This window comes from Phoca vitulina, unplaced genomic scaffold, assembly GCF_004348235.1.
Source record: "Phoca vitulina isolate PV1807 unplaced genomic scaffold, GSC_HSeal_1.0 scaffold108, whole genome shotgun sequence".
NCBI classification, from domain to species: domain Eukaryota; kingdom Metazoa; phylum Chordata; class Mammalia; order Carnivora; family Phocidae; genus Phoca; species Phoca vitulina.
In genome coordinates, this window is record NW_022589811.1 from 1322974 (window position 1) to 1343599 (window position 20626).

Below are 20626 nucleotides of genomic sequence, written 5' to 3' on the forward strand. Positions count from 1 at the left end.
AGAGAGGGAGAGCGGGGGGAGGAGCAGAGGGAGAGAGAGAGAGAGAGGGACAAGCAGACTCCCCACTGAGTGTGGAGCCTGTCATGGGGCTCGATCCCACGACCCTGAGATCATGACCTGAGCGGAAATCAAGAGTCGGACGTTTAACCGACTGAGCCACCCAGGTGCCCTGGTTCGGACATATTCTAACACCATTCTTTCTTCATTGTTCTCTGAGCCGCCACCCTTTGCGTAACTCCCGTGTAGAGGCTGAGACCTCACACCTTGGGTTTGATCAGGTCCCGATCTGAACCCAGCTTCACCCCTGCTGGTCTCACCCGAGCGTCCTAAGAATGCAGTAAGGCGCAATGGGTGACATGCAGTCACCATGCCTGATGAGCCACCACCTCAGTAAGCCCGAGGGCACAGGCTCATCCTCAGACACGGTCCGGGTGGCCTGGCAAACATGGATCGACATCAAAGAGCCATCGGGCTCCCCTTGAATTGGGATCAGGCAGGCCCCACGGGCAAGGCTGTGTGGCAGCACTCGGCAGGAGGTGGAGAAGGGGCCCCCCGGGGGAGGCCCTGTGGTCTCCATTCCTCTACAGTCCCCACCACTCCCTAACTGCCACCCCCAACTGCTGCAGGCTGCCTGGTACCTCCCTGTCCCACCGTAGGCATTTGAGTCAGCAGCCCCTATAGTGAACGGAAGCAGCTCCTAGGCCAAGCCTTTTCACAAGTGACTTCTCCCTTGATTTCTGTAACCACCTGCCTGGGAAGTAGATATGTTGTGCCCATTTTACAGATCTAAAAACTGAGGCCTAAAGAGCAACTTTCTCCAAGGTTCACCAACCCGTGAGTGGCCGTGCCAGGCGTCAAACTGACTTGCTTGTCTCTTTAGCCAACAGATCTCTAACGAGCGCCCACCCGGGCCAGGGGCAGCGACCCTCCTCCTTTCTGTGCTTTTGCTCCCATTTCCGTAGCTGTCTGCCTCCAGTCCCCCAGCGCTTGCCTTGCTGGCTTCAATTCCTTTCACGTAGAAAGGAGGGAACACAGTCCTCCTGAGTACGAAATTAATAATGATAGAGTACTGCCTAAAATACACCCCGTTGAGCCCCTGGAGAACGCCACAGAACAGCACGTTGATTATACATTGTGTATATTTTTGGCTGTGGCAGCCGCTGAAATGTGCAGCTCGGCTCCTGGACAGCTTTGTGCTCAAACCAGCGAGCTGTTCTCCTGTGTCACAACCTGTCATCTGATCCTTGACAGATTTTGGATCAGAATGTGACAGGTGTCTGAAACCTGCCTTGGCAACGTGACACCTCGCGCTCAGGCGCAGAGAGCAGCCCCCAGAAGTTTTCCCTCACATCCAGCCCCTGGGGCTGGGGAAAGGCACCCGGGGCTGCCACCGGGCCATCACGCCTGTCTGCTCATTTGTCAGAAGGGCTGGCGGGTGTGAGGCAGGCTGCAGGGGAGGGCTGACCCGAGCCCGCCCGACAGCCCAGGGCAGGAGAACCAGGTGGGCCTCGGCAGACAGCTCGGTGATTGGCAGCCCTCCCGGCGCGCAGGCGCTCCCCGTTCCCTGGAGCAGAGCCGCGCGCTGCCAAGCCACACGCCACAAGAAGTAGGTGGCCGCCGGAATGCCAAGGGCGCTCTTGGAGACAGGGTAGACGCGAGCTTTGCACCGGGCAGACCCGGCTTCCAGGGCTGGCTCAGTACCTTGCCAGCTCAGCGACCTTAGGCAAGTCACTTTCCTCCCTGAGCCTTAGCGTCCCCTGAAATGAAGATGGTGGTGATGTGACCATAAGAGTATTAATAGCAGCTGATTTTCCCAAAGCCCTCGTCTCAGGCCAGGCATCATGCAAAAAACTCACTTCGTCCCATCCCCACGGCAACGAGGCAGAACCTCTTACGATGCCAGTTTTACAAGTGGGGAAACTGAGGCACAGGGTGAACGCCCTCGCGGACCAAGAGGTCACAGAGCTGGGACTCAAACCCAGGCCCCCCCCCCCGACTCCAGATCCCACATTCTTAGCTTGCCCGTGGCAGGAACCGTAGCTGGGTGCTCATTCCTAGAGCCCCAGTGCCTAGCACGGTGCCCGGCATGGTGAAGGTGTTTGGCAAACACAGGTGGAGTAAATGAAATGTTGTACGGGGCACCTGGGCTGTGCTAGCTGTCAGTTTTGTTATTTCATCAACCTACGTGCTGTTTGAGCCTCAGAAGAGCAGGAATTTTATGCAGGATCAAAGAAACCTGGAACACATTTAGCTCTTTCCCCCCACTTGTGACCTTGTTTGGACAATAAACCGGTTCTTATTCTGAAAATATGGGCACCTGAGGCAGCTGTAGGATGGCATAGTACTTCAGACTTTTCCTGCAGATGATAGAAACCCATCTCAACCAGGCTTTAACAGAAAGGGAATTTATTGGCTCATAACTGAGAAGCCCAGCAAGAACAGCATCAGGCATAGCTGGATCCAGGGGCCAAACCAACTCAGTCTGAAATCTCTCTCCATCTTCCATATAATCTCTGACTATGGGCAGGGCAGATAACTCTGGTGGCTTCTCTCTGAAGTCAACCAGTTTTAGCAGCTCCAGGGCAGAGGCAGAGAAAACCCTGGGAGGGCTGTGGTTGGCCCAGTTTGGGTCACAGGCCCATTCCTGACCAGTCACCATGGCCACAGGCTTCTTTGGCCAGGCATGGGACATGTGTTAGCCGCCAGCTCCATCCCAGCCCCATGGCAAGTCCTGCGGGAAGGAGAGGTCCTTCGACCAGTGGAGAGGGACACGGTGCTGGGTTGTCTAAGCCATTTGCCATCCCAAACCAGTGGCCGTCACGTGGATGGGGTGAGCACAGGACCTTGGCTTCAGGCACACCAAGTGGGAACAGATGGAACCTTCTCCTCCAGGAGCTCATCGACATGAACCAGCACCATCTGAATGCCCTTGGCGTGGGCCATGCCTCGCTGGACCAGCTCTGCCAGGTGACCATGGCCCATGGACTGCACAGCAAGCTCACTGGCGCGGGCGGCGGTGGCTGTGGCATCACGCTCCTCAGGCCAGGTACCTGGGGGGTGGGCAGGGTTGCCGGCCAGGGCTCATGCAAACGTTCTACCTGGGCAATTCACTCGGGAGGAGGAAGACGCCGGAGAACAGCCTCTCCTCTGCTGTGTGGCTTTGGTCAAGTTAATTAACCTCTCTGGGTCTTTGTTGCTGCATCGGTAAAATAAGGATGCTCACGTCTATTTTATAAGATCGTTGTCTAGATTCAAGGAGAAAAGTGCATTTAGAATGCCTGGCACAGGGCTGGGCTGTGGTAGGGGCTCATACCGTGGGCGGCTGTCCCTATCACCTCCTTACCTGCCAAGTCTCCCACGAGCTCGAGAAATAACCAGGACATTGTCATCACCCATGTCAGCCTCACCCCTCTCCCCCGCTCTCACCTCTTGATGTGGCCAAGATGGGGACTGACCTTGCTACAGAACAAAGGGCTTTCTCTCCCTGTAGTGTTTGGGGAAAGAGCAAGGCTGGGTAACGTGCCCAGGGCCAGCAAGGGGCTCCTGGTGGTGCTCAGTCAACACACCTGCCCTCAGGACCAGGCCCTCAGAGCTCTCGCCTCCGTTGCTTTCCCTTTGCCTCCTCCTTCTGGTCTTTCTCTTCCCTTCTTTACCTTCTCTTCCTTCCTCTTTTTGTCCCACCTTTCCCTGTTGCTTTGCAGTCAGCCCACAGTGGCCCCAGCCGCTCCCCTCTTGCTCAGTGTGCTCCCAGGCGTCAGGAAGTCAGCTTGGCCAACAGCCGACTTTGTTGGCTCCTAGTTCAGGGTCAGTGACGATGATGAGAGAAGGCTTCTGGGGAATGTCTGCTGTGCCAGGCACCTTACCTGCATTCTCCCATGTAAGCCTCACAGTGACCCTCGAGGGGTAGGTATTACTAGCCCCGTTCCCAGATGAGACTGAGGCTCAGAGAAGGGAAGTCACTTGTCTGAGGCCCCCCGGCTGATCTGTGACAAGGCCAGGCCCATGAGTTTAACTGTTGCTCCGTAACCACCCCCCACCCCCCCTCCCGAGGGTGCAAGGCTTGACATTCCAACAGGAAGACCTGGTTGGTCCCGGGCCTTTTCCTGGATGGACAGTCTCTAAGGGAGCAGAGATTGTTGGGTGACCTGCTGCTTTCCCTCCCCCCAGATCTAGAGCAGCCGGAGGTAGAGGCCACGAAGCAGGCTCTGACTGACTGCGGGTTTGACTGCTGGGAAACCAGCATCGGGGCCCCCGGCATCTCCGTCCACTCGGCTGCCTCCCTGGACGCCCCTGTGCGCCAAGCCCTGGTTGGTCCCTGAGATGAGCCCGCGCCGCTGCAGCCCCACCAAGAAGCGCCTCCCTGGGGTATTCTGGGTGCCGGAGTTGGCTTCGGGGCTGGCCAGTGGGCCCCAGCCTCTGCGCTGGCCTTCCCAGCAGCCGTACCCCTCCAGTCCCAGCGGTGCGATCTGGAACCTGCAGTGGGCTGGGGATCCTGGAAGACCCGGTCTGTGTCCTGCCTTCTCTTGAGCTGCCTGGGCAGTGGGGCCGTGTGGGGTCCTCTGAGATGTGAAGGGCTTCCTTCCTGTCCTCCCTGAAGCTCCCCCCCACACACCCATCTGCTTTGGGCCACTGCCGCCTTCTCAAACCCTCTGCCCACTTGGCTGGACGCTCAGATGCAGTGTGTCTTCTCCCTCCCTCTGCCACTGCCCTTCCACCTGTCTCTCAGGGCCCGGCCCCTCCCACCTCCTCCAGGAAGCCTTCCCCGATCCCTGGCAGGGTGACCCTGGTGCCACCTCCCTCCCTGCACGCCCCGTCTGTTTGAACCGTTCAGCACTTTGCGTGCTCTGCTCTTCTCTCCAGCTAGACTGCGGGCCCCCCAGCGGTTGTATGGGCGGTGGTCTTTGCCTTCTGCCCTCCCGTCCCAGGGTTGGCCGAAGGCATGGTCGATGTACCCAGTTTCTTCCAGTCTGTACCCGCAGGATTTGCAGAAAAGATGGCAGAGGGGAAATAAGAAGCTCTTGAGTAAACCAGGGCTTCCCTTGGAGTCCGGAAAGAAGGATGACCGTCTGGTGCAGTCTCCAGCCCGCCCATGCCTGCCTCCTCTGTACCTTCTCCAGCCACTTTCCCCCGTGGAGCTCTTAAGGAGTTGAAGGAAAGAAGGGCTTTGGGTCACTCAGTTTCGTGTCTCAGGGACACTGCTGGTAGGGTTTTCCCAGATGGCCCTCAGTCCTCCAGCACAATTCCTACCTGCTTTTCCAGAAAGGGGAGTTTTAAGCTTCCTGGCCCCCGGAGTCGTGAGCACTCATGAATTCAGACTTTTGTGAGCCTTAGAAACAAAAACCTGTAGGTTCTGGAATCTTCCTTTTTTTTTTCTGAAATTCGCTGGGTGGGAAAAAAAGATTCAAGTGCTTGTAGCCCAGTGCCTGGCACCTACCTGGCCCTGCTTGAACTTTATTATTACCAGTCAAAGCTCCATCTGAAACGGCAGAATCCATCAAAAAGCCCCTGTAGCTAGCGCATGGCCACAGGGAGCTCCCACAGCCCGGGACCTGCAGGGGGCACACAGGAAGGTGGGGGCTGGGCAGGGAGTTCAGGATGCGGTTAAAATGGCCCTGCGCTTCTGCCCTTGGCCACTTGGGGGCAGCGGGTGCCTTTCCCAGGGTCTTCAGAGGGAGGGTGAGTGGGAGCTGGCCTGAAGAGCAGCATCTGAGCTCCGCACCCCCCACCCCCGCCCGCCATGCCAGGCCTCCTGGGCTGTGTCTGGGCTCACTGCCAGAGACATGAGGGCAATACGGAGGATGCCTGCCCTAGCATCACTGATGGCGGTTGCCTGCTTCTCCTCAAAACACAAATAACGCATAAAACAAATAATGTGAATACTGAGCTCTTAACCATGTGCTGGGCACTGTTCTAAGCGCTGTAGATCCATCATTTTTCATCTGCCCCAGGCTTGGAGAACAATTGCTCGTCTCAGCCCCATTGTATAGATCGGGAAACTGAAGCTCAGAGAGGTTGAGTAAGTCAGCCAAGGCGACACAGCTAATCCACATGGGAGGCAGGATTCCCAGTCCGACGATGTGACTACAGCACCTGCCCTCAGCCCCTGCGTGCTTCTGCCTGGACACGGCTCGGGGCGATTCTCGCTGCCTTCCACGCTTGGGCTCATTATTTCCTCTGGATTTGGATGTACTTGGTCAGAGTGGGGCCGGGGCCTGGGTCTTTTCAAAAGTTGCCCACACCATTTGAACAAGCAGCCGGGACCGAAAGATGCTTTCTCGAGGATGCTGCTTGACAGCGTTTCCACGCTGTAGGAGGCTAGCCCGGGAGCTCCCTGGGGCGCCCAGAGATGCCCATGGCAGGTGTCCAGAGGCTGAGGCCCCCCAGAACCTAGCTGCTCCTTGAGACCCTCTTTCTCACTCCCTGGGGGCTGTGTGTGTCTCCCAGAGCAGAGGCCAACCCACTGCTCATGCCTCGGCCAATACAGCCTCACCCCAGCCACGACAGGGGCCTCGAGGCGCCCACTCCTGGCCACCGATCTCTCACCGATCTCTTCCATCGTGTTTGTAGACAGTTTGCATTTGCAGGGAGCATTCCCCCTCCCCCTTGCCTGGGGTTCTCCCAGCTGCACATCAAAACCACCCCGGAATGCCTGCCTCACCCCCCAATATTCTGATTGAACGAATCTCAGCAGGACGCCGTCCTGGGTGGTGTTCAAGAGCTCCCAGGTGATTCCTGTAATGCGGGGCCAAGGCTGAGGACACTGAACGAGATGACCCCAAAGGTCAATTAAGCTCCGCCCCGGCTTCCCTTCCCCTCTGCCCAACCCACTGGCCACGTGACCTCAGGCGAGCCAGTCCCACCTCCTCCTCATCTGGAAGGTGGAAGAACTAGCAATACCCACCTGAGAGAAGTTTCGAGACGAGGGCATGAGAAAGCACGTAGAGCCCGTGGCCCAGGGCCCAGCACACAGTAGGTGCTCATGAACGCTCAGCGTGCTCCCTGTCCCGTGCCGGAAGCTAGAGCGCCTCTCAGAGCTCCGAAATTTCGGGGCGGTGCACAGAGCCGGTGAGAAGCCGCCAGCCCAGTTTGTCCAAACTGCCTAGATTGCGACCCCGGGGGGTCACCGCCGCTCCAGCTCCCCCGACGAATGGGTCACCCAAGCACCTGTGCCTGCTTTGCCAGCCGGAGGCGAGCAATTTCCCAAGTCAGCATTTGGACCGCTCCCAGCCTCTGCAGCATCTTGTGGATTCAACACCCACCGTCACAGCCTCAAGTTGGCAATTTCTCCGGGCTGGCAGAGGTCTCACGTGGCGAGACAGGCGGCAGATATTGCGACTCCCAGCAGACAGAGTAGCTGCTGCGGTTCGCACCCGTGCTCTCTCTGTCGGGGAGGATTTGCTCCCAGTGGCCGGACGGATGGCTGGCAGCCTGTGGAGGTAGGGAGCTGGCTGCAGGTACGCGCACGGTCGGGCCCCGCCCTGCCATCCCAGTGTGCTTGGGCCAGTCCCTTTGCCCAGGGCTTAAGCAACATGCCTCCAATATGTTTGCACCCTAATTCCCAGGCCATAGTTACACTTCCCCCTAATTGTCACCCAAACGCCCAGAATCCTGTTTAGGACCATACATGTGGCTCTTAACAGCCCTAAGTTCTCTCTTTTTTAAAGATTGTATTTACTTGTCAGAGAGAGAGCACAAGCAGGGGGAGAGGGAGAGGGAGAAGCAGGCTCCCCACTGAGCAAGGAGCCCGATGTGGGACTCGGTCCCAGGACCCTGGGATCATGACCTAAGCAGAAGGCAGACGCTTAGCCGACTGAGCCACCCAGGCGTGCGTGCGTGCACACACACACACCCCTTTTTCCTCCATTACACAGCTTGCTGAAGAGACCCTACCAGTTATCCTGCAGATATGTCCCATGAACTGTGTTCATTGTTCAGTCAGTCCCCTCCTGGTGGCTTTGTCAGCTCCTGAATCGCTAATAGCCGACCTCCCGGAGCACCTGCTCCATGCCCAGCGTGGTGCCTAGTGCTTTGTAGGCCTTACCCCTGTGAGCCTGCTTAGTTCAGTGAGATAGGTATCGTTCTCCCCATTCTGTTGATGAGCAAACTGAGGCCCAGAGAAGGGAAGTAACTTGCCCTGGGTCACAAGGCAAGCAAGCGACAGTGGGATTTGAACCCAGGTGTTTGTGACTTCAGAGCCTTGTTCTTAGCGTCTCTTCTGTGCTGTTCTCCAGGAGATGACCAGGGACCTCCCAAAGCCCCCTCTCCAATCCCTGCCTAATCGTCATAGCTGAGATGCCGCTTCCGCCCTAGCTTATCTCACCCCTCCTGCCCCCTTGGCCATCCTTGCTGCCCACACCTTAGACCCCCATGGTCCTGCCAATGCTGTCTGCTTCTTCCTGTAAACCGAGGAGGGACGGGGCAGGAATTGGGGAGTCACAGTCCGAGGGAGAGAAAAAGACACTTCCTGTCCTCCTGGGCCACCCCCAACCCCCTCTCAGCAGTGGGGAGAAGGGCGGAGGCCCGAATGCTCCCATTATCAGCACCCTCATGGGCAGACAGAGTGGGGAGCAGCCTAACTACCCAGACAGGGGGAGAGACGAGAATTGGACACTTTTTTTACAGGCTGCTCTGGCAAACCCCTCCCCGGCTCAGGAGATTAACTGAGTCTGTTCTCATACAATGTTTTAAATCTGATAATGAAAACATCCATTTCGAGGCATTTGCATAATGTACTGGCTGAGGCCGGGGTACCACCTGAATGCTGATGGGGGCACCTGGGCTGAACCTGGCCTCTCAGGGGCCCCCTGGGCCTCCTCCCTGCCTGGGGACCAGGGGCTGCCCTCCTCCCCACGGCTCCTGGCCCTGAGCTCCCGGATGTTCTCATTCAGCAGATACTAAATGTGCACCTACTGCCTGCCAGGAACTGGGCGGAGCTCTGGGGAAGCCAGGTGGCAGGTAGGGCTGCCTCGGTGACCGCTAGGCACCCCGGCCTCTGGCTCTGGGTGCCTTCACACCCATGCCCTCCACCTGTGCCCACGGCAAGCCTGTGAGGAAAGTGTGGGGAGCCCCGTTTTACAGAAAACTGGGACTGGGATTGGGGGCGGTTGGGGGGGGCTTCCTGCTCCAAGCCATGAAGTCAGCAAGGGCAGAAGCTATGCCCTGATGGGTCTCTGGATTCCAAATACAGCCCTCTTCCTCTGACGCCCCGGCTATGAGGAGAAAACCAAAAGGCGGCTTGCTGTGGGAACTCAGGCAGGTATCTTACCCTCTCTGGGCCTTGGTTATCCCATCCATAGAAATAATAGTGCCCTCCTGTGCCAGGATCTCTGTCCTCATGCCCTAGTTTCCGCTTGCCAGTGATCACTATTTTGTGGCTCTGGGGTCAGGCAGGTCTGGCCTTGTCCTGTGGCCGATCACCTGTAGCTGCAGGACTTGGGCGGGCCACATCCCCTCTCTGGGCCCCAGGTTCCTTGCCAGCAATGTGGAAATGCCGGGCAGCAATGCACGTTACACAGAGCCTGGAGCCTGGTGCGTGGCGTGGGCTTCCAGTGAGCGGGGGCTGCTGTCATCATCTGAGATGGGGGAAACTGAGGCTCAGAGTAGGGACATGACCGCCCGGAGGCAGCCAAGCTGGGATTGGAACCCAGCAGCCTCTGGCTGCAAAGCCCGGGCTTCCTCCATTTTCCTTGCCAGGCGAGGCTAGGTTTTCCGGTCTCCTGCTTCCAGAGGGACAGGATTGGCAGGACTCGGGGCGAGGAGGGAGGTTTGGCTGAACGGCCTCACACACTGTGGTCACCAAGATCAGTGATCATCATGGGTCTGGGAGTTAGGGATGTGGACTCTGGAGGAAGAGGCTCGCCTTGGACCGAGCACCTGCCTTCTGTCACCAGGATAGTAGCCCCGTCTGCTCTGTGCCCCCTTTGACTTTCATAGGGTGGGGGCAGCTCCTCGCCACAGCTGGGCTGGAAGTGGGGAGCACAGGTAACGGCCCTCTTGTCGGCCCACATTAGTGCCCCTTGGTGCATGTGGCTGGCCGTGTCCTTGGTGGGTGTAGACTGGAAGGGCACTTACACCCAGGTTCCCAGGTCCTGCCACCTGCCCAGCGAGGCGGGTCCATCGTTTGAGAGGGGATGTCCTTCCATCGAGAGCATTCCCTGATAGAGCTGAAGGACCTACTCTCTGTAGATGGGGAAACAGGTGCAGAAGAACAGTGACCAATCCGTGGTCACACAGTGTGTCTGTGGCAGAGCTGGGACCTGAACCCAGGCCTCATGACTGAGGGTGCTGGCTTGAGATGGGGCGTTCTAGTGGCCAGGGCCGCGGACGTGTCCTTGCTGGCCCGAGGAGGTGCTAGGACCCCAGAACCAGCTCCCGGGAGGGCTGACAGCGCACGCATCGATACGGGAGTCTTAACGGGCTTTGATGGGGAGCAGAGAGGGGAGGCATGGTGGGCCAGAGTCAGGACCTCCTCTCTCCCCATCTGGCTCATGTGGTTAAGGAACGCACCGTCCACAAGTTGGGAGATTTCTGAAATGCTGTGTGACGTTGACAAGTGGCTTCCCCTCTCTGGGCCTTGGTTTCTTATTCCTGAAGATATTTCCAGCCCCATGAAAAGTGCCCTGGAGTTTTCCACCTGCCCCTCAGCACCCCGCTGAGGAATCCTACCCACTGGGAGGCCTCACGCCTGCAAACCTCCAGGACCCAGGCAGGTGACGCGGTCAGGCTGGTGGGATCAGGCTGGGTGGGGGTGGAATGTGGCGCCCCCCACCCCAAGCTCCACCCATTTGTTGCTCTGTGGGTGGTGGACCCACGGTCGTCCAACCTTCCTATCCAGTTTTTAAAGAGAATTCGGAATCCAGATATTTGGATGAAACACCCTGTTTTTAAAGGACTATCAACCAATAAAGAAAACAATTAAAAGACAAACTCAAATGGCCAAATCAGGCTCTTCTTCTGCCGCCGGAAAGCTGCCCGGGGTTGAGACCTCTTTCAGAGACAGTCTCCCCCTGGCTCTGGAGAGTGAGCTGGGGAGTGGGGGCGCCACCTGTGGGAGGGCACCCTGCCTCTGGTGGAATCTGATTACCCCTTGGCGCCCCCATGAAATGGCAGGCGGGGGGAGGGGGGCGGGGGCGGGCGGGGGCGCCAGAGGTTGGGTTGAGAGCTCTTCCCCGGAGGCACAGATGGTATTTTTTTTTTTTTTATCAGAGTCAGCATTGGCTTCTTTCTGCTCTGATGAATAGATTCTAAAGAGGCAGTGACATTATGCGAGATAACAGAGGGAACAGAAAAAGGGTCAGCAATGGAGAGAAAATGGCAGAGCCAGCAGATAAAGGGGAGGCCGGAGGGGGCGGAGTCCCCTGGCTGGGGCGCCCCCCCACCAGTCCCCCTCCCTGCAGCGGGGGGCTGGAGTGCGGCCTGGACAGAGCAGGGGAGACCCAGCCAGCTGCGCCCCCCTGCTCGCCCCGCATCCCGCCTCCGTGGCCCGGCTGCCCATTCTGCCTTTTCAATTCGATTCAATTAGGCCTCCCCGCTCGGAAGCTTGTCTCCTCTGATATCCAGTTTAACTGACAGGGGATTAGAGCTGTTTGTATTACACACACACTCTCGGGCCGCTAAAGCTCCGGCCGGGCCCAGGGACCTGGGTTATTTATGGAGCCCGAAGTACCATCCCTCTTGGAGCTGCTTCCTTTTGGGAGGGGGAAGTTGCTGGGGGCCTGGTGTCTGCTGCACAGCCCCCCACCCCCACCCCGCCCAGACCCCTCCACTCCAGGCCTGGGGCAGTGGAGAGAAAGAGCCCAGACAGAACTGGGTCGGAATCCCAGCTCTGTCCCTTGCTGGCTGTGTGGCCTTGGACGAGCACTTTCACCTCTCTGCGCCTCAGTGATCTTCACCAGACAACCAGCTCACCAGGTGACTTGTGGGGAGTAAGCCAGGTAACAGGTGTAGGGCGCTTAGCCCAGGGCCTGCCTATTCACTCTGTGCATTCCTTCCACACTGAGTGACACCTCCGTGCCAGGTGCTGGTCTGAGTCACCAAGGAAGTCATAAGGGGCCAAGCAGACCCTGTGCCTACCTTCAGGAAGCTTACATTCCAGTGCAGGAAGCAGGAAATAAGCAGATTCACGGGGCTACAGGAGTCCACATAGGGAGTGCCAGACAGATGACAGCAGAGATGGTGACCATGACGATGATGATGGCAGAATCAAGTGCCACCGCAGGGCCTCTGCCCCTGCTGCTTCCTCTCCGCCTGGAATGCACCGGCCACCTCCCATCTCGGCCTTTGATTAATTTCCAAATTGTGCAGTCAGTTGTTGCTACATCACTTGTCACCCTGAGGGCAGGTGTCATGGCTGTCTTGCTCACTGCTGTCTCCCAAATCTAACACAGTGCCTGGCACATAAGTGCTCAAGGTTTTCAGAATGAATGAATGAATGAGAAGGAAAGTAGCCAGGAAGTGGCCCCTCTTGCCTGCAGTATGGATGGCTACCCTGTTCTGCTCCGGGGACTGGCTGGCCCCGCCCTCCAAAGGGGTTTGCTGGGTTTGGGAATAGGTGGGGGTTGGGATCTTGTCGGGAAGGGGTGGGGCACTCCCTTTCTTCTCTTTTCTTTACTCAAAGGGCCAGAAGGGCCTCCACGGATCCTCCCTCTCCAGCGGCCAGGGCACTGGTGAGGCAAATAGCATTTCTAAAGTCCTTTGAAGTGCTGGGCTGGAAGGCAAAGGAAACGTCCTCATTGTTGGGGAAGGGGGTGATGCTGCCAACACCTGTCTGTGCCCCCTTCCTCACTCCGTTTACCAGACTTTGGAGGCTCCTGGCCCTGGGGCAGTACAGGTCTTGCCTTCTATCAAATTCAGGGCAATAAACTAACACCCATCACTTCCTGCACACATTCCCCATGTCAGGCTTGTGCTTTTCATTCTCAACACAGTTCTCTGCGGTGGGCATTGTCCCCATTCTCCAGAACAGAAAACTGAGGCTCAGAGTTGTGGTGGGGTGTGCCCAATGTCACCCAACCGGGAAGGATGGGAGCTGGGGTGGAGCCCAAGATTGAGGTTAGACGCCTGCTCGTCTATCTAACTGCTGTGTACCAGGCACCTTCATGTACACTGACACCTGACATACTGAGGAGTGGCTATTCTGTCCCCCATTCTGCAGAAGGGAAAACTGAGGCTCAGAAAGGCAAGATGGCTGGTCCTCAGTCTCACAGCCTGTTTGAGGCAGAACCAGGTGGAAACAGGTCCACCCGACTCCAAATCCAGTTTGCAGTCTCTGCCCTGCACTTTCCTCCTCGGCTCAGTGCCCAGATTGTTTCAGATTTGTATTGGGCCCTTAGTGAGCAGTAAGGGTTTCAAATCGATCGAGCAGCAGTTGTCGAGTCCCTCAAGAGCCCCTGAAGTATGACACGGTCCATGCTGGTAAGGGAGATGTCATCCAGTTGGGAGGGTAACATTAATATGTAAAGAGTTGTAAGAATTAAATGACAAACAATTACAAGAATTAAATGACAAACACTCTCACAAGGGTGCATGTATGATTCATGATTCTGAGGATTTGGTTAGGGAAGCTAGCCTTGAAAGACACACAGATTTTGGAAATGGAAGTCCACATGGTATCTTAGAATTACAATGAATCAATCATCATTATAATGATAATACCCATTAATAATCATTATAATTAGGCCCTGAGTTATAGGTCTTACTGTTCCCATTTCACAGGTAAAGATGCTGAGGCTCAGAGAGATGAAATGATGTGCCCAAGGCCAGCCAGCTGGTAAGTGGGACTCGAGCCCAAAGCCAGTTTCTCTCCCTCGACCCTGGGCAATCTCACAGGATGTCACAGGTAGGAGGCTGCCTGGCCCAGGTCTAAATGGCTGGGCCAACATTGCTTCCCAGAGTGAGCTTCTTGGTCAAGGAAGCCAGTGCACATACTACCTAAGTCCAAACCATGTGCTGGGTCCTGGGGTCCCAGGGGTCAATGAGACCCATCCCTGCCTTCTAGGACTCATAGGGCAGAGCCAGAGAAGCAAAATGGCAATGACCATAAAGAGCAGCAGGTTCTGAGTTCATCATGGGAGCCCAGGAAGGGGTGGTACACATCCCAGCTGGTGTGTGGGAAGGGGATGAGGAAGGCTTCCTGGAGGAGGAGGTGCCTGGGCAGAATTTTGGCTGAGCTGGGAGGTGAAGGAGGTTCCCGGCAGCAAAGACACCGAGTCGAGCGGTGCTGGAGCATGCGCAGAGAAGCCACAGGTGGTTTGGTGTTCAGATGGCACCTGGAACCAACACAAGGCAAGGTTTATCTTGAGGGCCCTGGGAGCCAGGGTGGGAATTAGGCACAGGAGGGCAGGTCACAGCTGTGCTTTAGAAAGTCCTCTGGCTGTGGCATGATGGATGGAGAGGGGCAGTGGGGGGGTGAGAGACAGCAACGTCTGGAAGGGGGCAGTGGCCGTAGGGACGGATGGAGAGGTGACTGATGGGAAGATAACCAGGGTGCCTGCAGAGGCCTTTCAGCTTGTCTCTCAAAGGAGGTATACTCCTTTTTTGATAGTCTCCTGCCAGGGGTAGGGCCTCAGCTGATTCCCTGGTTGCATGGGTGACTTTTGTCTTAGTGCCCCCGGGCTGCCACAACAAAGTGCCACAGACTGGGAGGCTGGAAACAAGACAAATGTATTCTCACAGAGTTCTGGAAGCCAGACGTCTGAGAGCAGGGTGTCAGCAGGGCCAGGCTCCCCTAAGACTCTGGGTGGAATCCTTCCTTGCCTCTTCCAGCTCATGGTGGCCACCAGTCCTTGGCATCCCTTGGCTCGCAGCTACATCCCTCCACTCTCTGTCTCTGTGGCCCCACGGTGGCTTCTCCCTGTATCTCTGTCTCATGTGGCATTTCCACTTCTTATAAGGACACCATCACATGGGATCTGGAGCCCACCCTAATGGCCTCATCTTAGCTCGATGACATCTGCTAAGATCCTACTTCCAAATAAGGTCACACCCACAGGTACCAGGGTTTAGGGCCTCATTTTGGGGGGAATGCAATGGAACTCATAACAGCCTTAAGGGCAGGAATTTTCCTGGTTCCCTTCTTCATCTGTCAGCCCTAGCACAGAGCCTGGTGCATGTCAGCGCTTAGAGGGGGGTCGCGGGATGAACAATGAGCTGATGGAGTCAGGGTGTCCAGCCCCTCCTCCATGCTGACCCCTGCTCCTCTGGGAACGGTGGCAGCCCCAGCCCAGCCAGCATCTGGGTGAGACAGGTCTCCAGGGCCGCCTTTCCTGTGGGTTGTTCTCCGAAAGAAGTGGTGTTGATGTCAGCAGATGCCTGTCACTTTCCTTCCCCGGCAAAATCTCAACTGTCAGCGTAAGTGAAATAGTCATTGCCTATCCCTGCGTTTGAGATTTTATTGACAGTTTCATTGTCACCCAAAAAAACCTCCTTTTCTCCTTTGGCATTTTCATCAGGTGATTCTGGGGGCAGGAGGAGGACGCGGGGCTGGCTCCTGAAAACATGTTTTGGCAGCTGGTGGGCACTGGTTCCCCTGGCCTGGGGTCGGTAGGGGCAGAAGACCCCCATAGTAGGCTCCAGCATGCCTTGGCTCCAGCCAAAAACTGCGTGGTAGCCCCTCCAGCAGGCAAGAGGGAGATGAGAGACCAGAGGGCCCCTGGAAATAGCGACGGTGGCCAGATAGGGCGGCCCAGACCCCGTGGTGGGTCTTTAGTCCCCTCGCCTGCCCTCCCTGGGGCATCCGGGGGCTGGAGTGAGAGCATGCAGGATCAGACCCCCTGGGTGCAGTTCTCAGCTTGGTGATAGGTACTTTAGGGCAAATACTTTGCCCTACAGATCCTCAGTGGCCTCATCTCTTAAATGGGGGTTAGTAACAGGAAGCTTCCATTGGCTGAGGCTTCATCTGGACCGAGTACCAGCATCCGGTTCGGTCCTCACCAGAACCCCGAGAGCTGGGTGCCATCACGATCCTCACGTGAGTGATGCAGAGAGGTGAGGCGGCCTGGCCAAGGCCCCCACAGATAGGAAGTGGCAGAAGTGGTGTGAACCCAGGCTTGGAGACTCCCAGCTGGGCTGTGACTCCACCTCGCCGGATCTGTAGGAGAGTGCAGGCAGCAGAATGACACGGCGCTAGCACGTAGGAAAAAGCTGTCTGCCATTCCTATCATCTCGGTCGTTGCTGGCATTAGCATGCGTGGAATTGGCCCCTTGGCAGCCACCCTGTCCCCAGGACTCTCTAGACATCACCGGGTGGTGGTGGCCCAATGGGGCCTGGAGCCAGCTCAGGGGGTGCACGGGGGCTGAGGACCCAGCTAAGAGTTATACCCCGCTCCATGCAATGACCCCCTCTGTGCACCCCTTCCCTGGCCCCCAGCACGGCTGCGGGTGGGACAGTCAGGGACCAAGGGGGCCCGCTGGCCACGGCGTCAGACCCAGGCCGTGCAATGCCGCGTCACCATATCCGAGCCGCACCAACGGGAAACGGGGCCCGGAGAGACGCCCCGGCTTCGGGCTGCCAAGCAGGGCAGGTGAATAGAATACAGTCGTTACAACAATGGATTCTGGAGTCAACTGCAGCTGAGTTTGAGTTCTGGTGTGGCCACCGTGGCCGGTGACGAGGCACTGAACCTCGGCTTTCTGCTCTGTACAGTGGGGTAAGAGAAGCGCCCCTCGGAGGGGCAAGGCCAGAATGCTACCGCCCGGAACGCATCAGCCCGAGGCTTGGCACGCCGTGGAGAGGAGACACAATCTCAGCACATAAAGGCTCCTTCAAGATCTCAGGCTCCAAACCCCTGCAGGTGCACAAGAGGACACTGAGCTCCCCCCCCCCCCCACACACACACCGCAGAGCTGGGGCTTGCTTCTGGACCTCCGGACTCCTGGTCTACCTCCCCACCCGGCTTCTCTGCTGAGCCCCTTGGGGCCCCGGCCTGCCCTCCTCCCTGGGTCTCGGGCTCCCGCGGCTTCCAGAGCCCGAGCGGCGGGCCCGCAGCGAGGACTGCCATTCTCCCTCTCCCCAGCGCACTGAAGGTTTTGAAAGTTAAAAGTATTACCGTCGGCTTTGTTGTTGCCTAACTACGACAGACAAATTGAGAACCAGTTGTCAAAATGTCAGTGCACAACAAATCAACATGCAAACCGAGTCACAGTGCTCTGTGGTGTATAATTAAACAAAAAATCCCTTTTAGAAATTTCAGCGAGCGTTGGTTCCACTTTATATTTGTCTGTGTGATTAATAAAGGCAGCTAATTTTCAGACTTTAAAAACAGCTAGAAAATAGCTCCTAATTACATATTAGGCTCCTAGCGGCCCCCGCTGAGCTCCGCCGGCATTGGTGGGCCGGAGAACTTGGCAGAGCCGTAATTGCATTCTGAGCATCATCTAATTTTAGTTAAATGTAATGTAATCAGCAGCAGATGTCTGAAATAAAATATGAATTATGAATATGATGAAATTTCATTCTTGAATAAAAAAGTAATTTGCTATTTAGTTCATTAAAGTCTTAGAGGTTTATTAGGAACAGGTATATACAGCCCGGCAAGGTGATGTAGTCAATGATATTTGGGAGAAAGAGAGAAACCCCAAAGGGATGGGAAACTTTATCCAGGAGTGTCCGCTTTGGATCAATTACCACGGGGTGTGGGGGAGGGCGCTGCGTCCACCCCAGGCCTGCGGATGACTCTCCCGGGCCCTTTGAGGTGGGCCCAGGGTTTGGGGGCAAGAGGGCTTGGAATGGGAAGCCGTGGCACTGCTGGCATCCCACCCCATCTCCTTCCCACCCAGGGCTGGAACCCCCTGGCATTGGAGACGAGCATGCGGAGGGCTTGCTCCTGGGGACGAGGCCAGGCTTGGTGACACCGTGTAAGGCAGAGATTGGCGTCCCAGGACAGGATCTCAGTCTCGGCCTCTTGCTGTCTGGGCAACTCTAGGGCCTCAGTTTCCCTTTCTATAAAATGGGGATGATAACAGCACCTATCAGACGCTCTGAGCACTGCCTGGAATGTGGCCAAGCCCCTGTTCAGGGTTGGCTGTTGTTGTCAGCGTTGTTATTAGTTGTAGAAGTCATAGTCAATCAGTATTAAAATGCCTTCTTTTGTTTTGTCTTTAGAAGCAGCCCGGGAAGCAGAAATGATAAATGCGGTTTTGTTTTTCAGCCGAGGCTCAGAGAAGTTAAATAACCCTCCAGTAATTGCTGGAGCTGGGATTTGAACCTAGGGCCATCCCAGCTCCCAGTGTTTTCCCCGGCATCCCAGAGCAGTGCTGGGAGAGCTGGCCTAGGGATCATGGGCTGAAGATTCTGGAAGGGGGCTGGGCAGGAGGCAGGAGGGAACAGGGCTCGTTGCCCCAGATTCGAGGTAGAGAGAGGCGAGTAAGGGGTGGGAGGCAGGGCAGAGGGTTGAGGCCAGCATCCTGGGCTCTGCTGGGAGCCACTCTGCAGGTGGGGGGCTTGGGGGGCTACAGAGGCGGCCTCTCTACCCCCGCTTCACACGAACCAATAATTTTCTGCAATTATCTGGAAAAGATTAATTAGCAAAGCGCACCATATTGACTCAAGGCTGTCCTGGCGATCGATAAACTCAGGAGAGTCTCCCAGGTGCCTGGAGAAAGGACCAGAACTTGAAAGTGGGGAGGGAAACCCGGCTTTGACAGGTCTGAGCCTTGTTTTCCAGTCCTGGGGAAGGCTACTCAGCTTCAGGCGTTGGGGCCCGGCTCTGCGTGACATCCTGTTGGCTTGGAGCAAGTAAGTCCCTTTGGCTCTCTGAGCCTCAGTTTCCCCATGTGTAAAATGGGGGCTGGGTTGCCCTGAGCCAAGGATCTTCCTTCTGTTTCCATAAGTTCTGGGAGGAGAGCAGGCTCCCCAGGGGTATAGGGGCCAGTGGGGGCGGCCTCTTCTCTGGGGCTCCACTTCTCTTTGCTGACAGCAGGGACCCCCTAGACCTGAAGGGACAGAAATGGAGCTACCAGAGCCCAGTAGCTGGGGAGGCACGGAGGGAGTACCATGAGGCCGGAGCCCTGGGCTCCAAGGGACACAGCCTCTGCCGATGAATGCCTCGCTACTGGTGGAGGTCAGCTTCCCGGGGCACAGAGAAGAAAGTGGGGACAGGTGGAAGGTGGACAGGTGGAAAAGGGAGAAACCCACCACAGCCCTCATCCTGGGAGTTTGGAAAAGTTTTGGAAGCGGGGGGCGAGTGGGAACAAGGGAGTCCTAAGCAGGCCTGGTCTTCACCCCACGTGGCTGATGCTGGGTCCCACGTGCCCTTTCCCCAGGGCTCCCCCACTCTCTCCACAGGGCCTCACCCTGCCCATAAGAATCTCACTTCACATCTGGTGCTCCCCAAACAGTGCTCCGTGGGAGTTGGAGAGGGTGGCCAGACAGGCCTGGGTTCACTAGTGCCCAAAGGCCTTGTGTCCTGGGCTTAGCAGCTTCTCCTCTCTGAGGTCAAAGAGGCCATATCAGCAAAGTCAAAGCCCAGATCACAGTGCGTAACACACAGTAGGTGCTCCGGACCCCATCTGCTTCCTCCCTCTGTCTGCCCTCTTTCCAATAAGCCCCTGTGGCATCACATGTTTGTTTAATAGCGCCTGGGCTCCCTCCTGCCACGTGCCAGGCCTGTGCCAGGCCCCGACCCGAGTGGCAGAGAAACCGAGAATCATTTGTCCTGCAATGAAAACTGACAGAGCATCTCCTACAAGCTCAGCTCTGGGGACACAGCGGTGACAAGACAGCGCTGGGCTCTGCCCTCGTGAGGTCCACGGTGTTGCGGGGAGGCAGACTCCAAGCTGGAGTTCCCAGTCTGGGTGCTGTGTCGGGGGTGGCCCAGAGGGCTGCAGGGTGGGGGCCCTGGCACCTTCAGCAGCCCCCCGCCCCCCCACCCCGTACTCTCAGCCCGGGAGCTGGGAAGCCGTCCCTGGACGGCAGGCACAGTGTGCAAAGCCCCAGGAGGCGGGGCTGGGCACAGGGCACCCCCAGAAGGCTGGATGGCTCACTCAGGTGCCTCCCCCTCCCCTGTCCTCCCCTCACCGGTCTGTCCCCCACCGCCTCACCTCCTTCCAGGCCCAGAGGCTGCTGGCCCGCCACCCCCCCGGCCACTCCCTGGGCCAGGTCAGCCGCCTGTCCCTGCTCTATTCATCAAGGGCATGACAGCTAAAATTCATTTGAAGATGAAGAAAGTGCCCGCTAATCCGTTCTGCAAGACATTGATAGACTAGCAGCTCAGGGAGAATTGCACAGCAGTAAGGAAATTAGGCTAAAACTGCTGGCGGATTGCAGATAATTGCCCTTGTCTGTCCCTCGGAATAACATCTCCCAGATCCAACACAAGGATTGTTCAACTTGCAGGAATTCCTTTTCTTTCTTCCTTCCTTCCTTTTTTTTTTTTTTTAAATAAAGAGAGGCAGGAGAGGCAAAGCCAATCCGGGGTTTTGTCTCACGGTAGCCCAGGGCAGGTGGAGATGGTGTCATGCTGGTGACCGCCTCCCCTGCCCCTGGAGGCCCCCGGGAGCCCCGGCCTCAGCCGGAAGGACAAGGGGGCAGGCGAAGGGGGCTGAGCCACAGTCCTAGGGCATTTCCCCCACCTCCCGCCCTGAGCCTTGATCTCTCGTTGATGCCCTAATCCGTACCCCCCAGCTGGCA

The 20626-nt window shown here is 57.0% G+C and overlaps 1 protein-coding gene across 3 annotated transcripts in view; it reads left to right on the forward strand.

Moving 5' to 3' along the window:
- MVK (mevalonate kinase) overlaps window positions 1-17411 on the forward strand; it is a 33134-nt gene extending 15723 nt beyond the window's left edge. For 2 of the 3 annotated variants that reach the window (XM_032398007.1, XM_032398006.1), the window contains exons 10-11: window positions 2893-3046; window positions 4168-4413. In XM_032398007.1, the coding sequence (XP_032253898.1) occupies window positions 2893-3046; window positions 4168-4319 (306 nt within the window). In that variant the 3' untranslated portion in view covers window positions 4320-4413. Of the gene's footprint in view, window positions 1-2892; window positions 3047-4167; window positions 4414-13713; window positions 13769-16642 lie in introns of those variants that run through there. The other variant, XM_032398005.1, reaches the window with a different exon arrangement.
- The last annotated feature ends 3215 nt before the right edge of the window (window positions 17412-20626 follow it).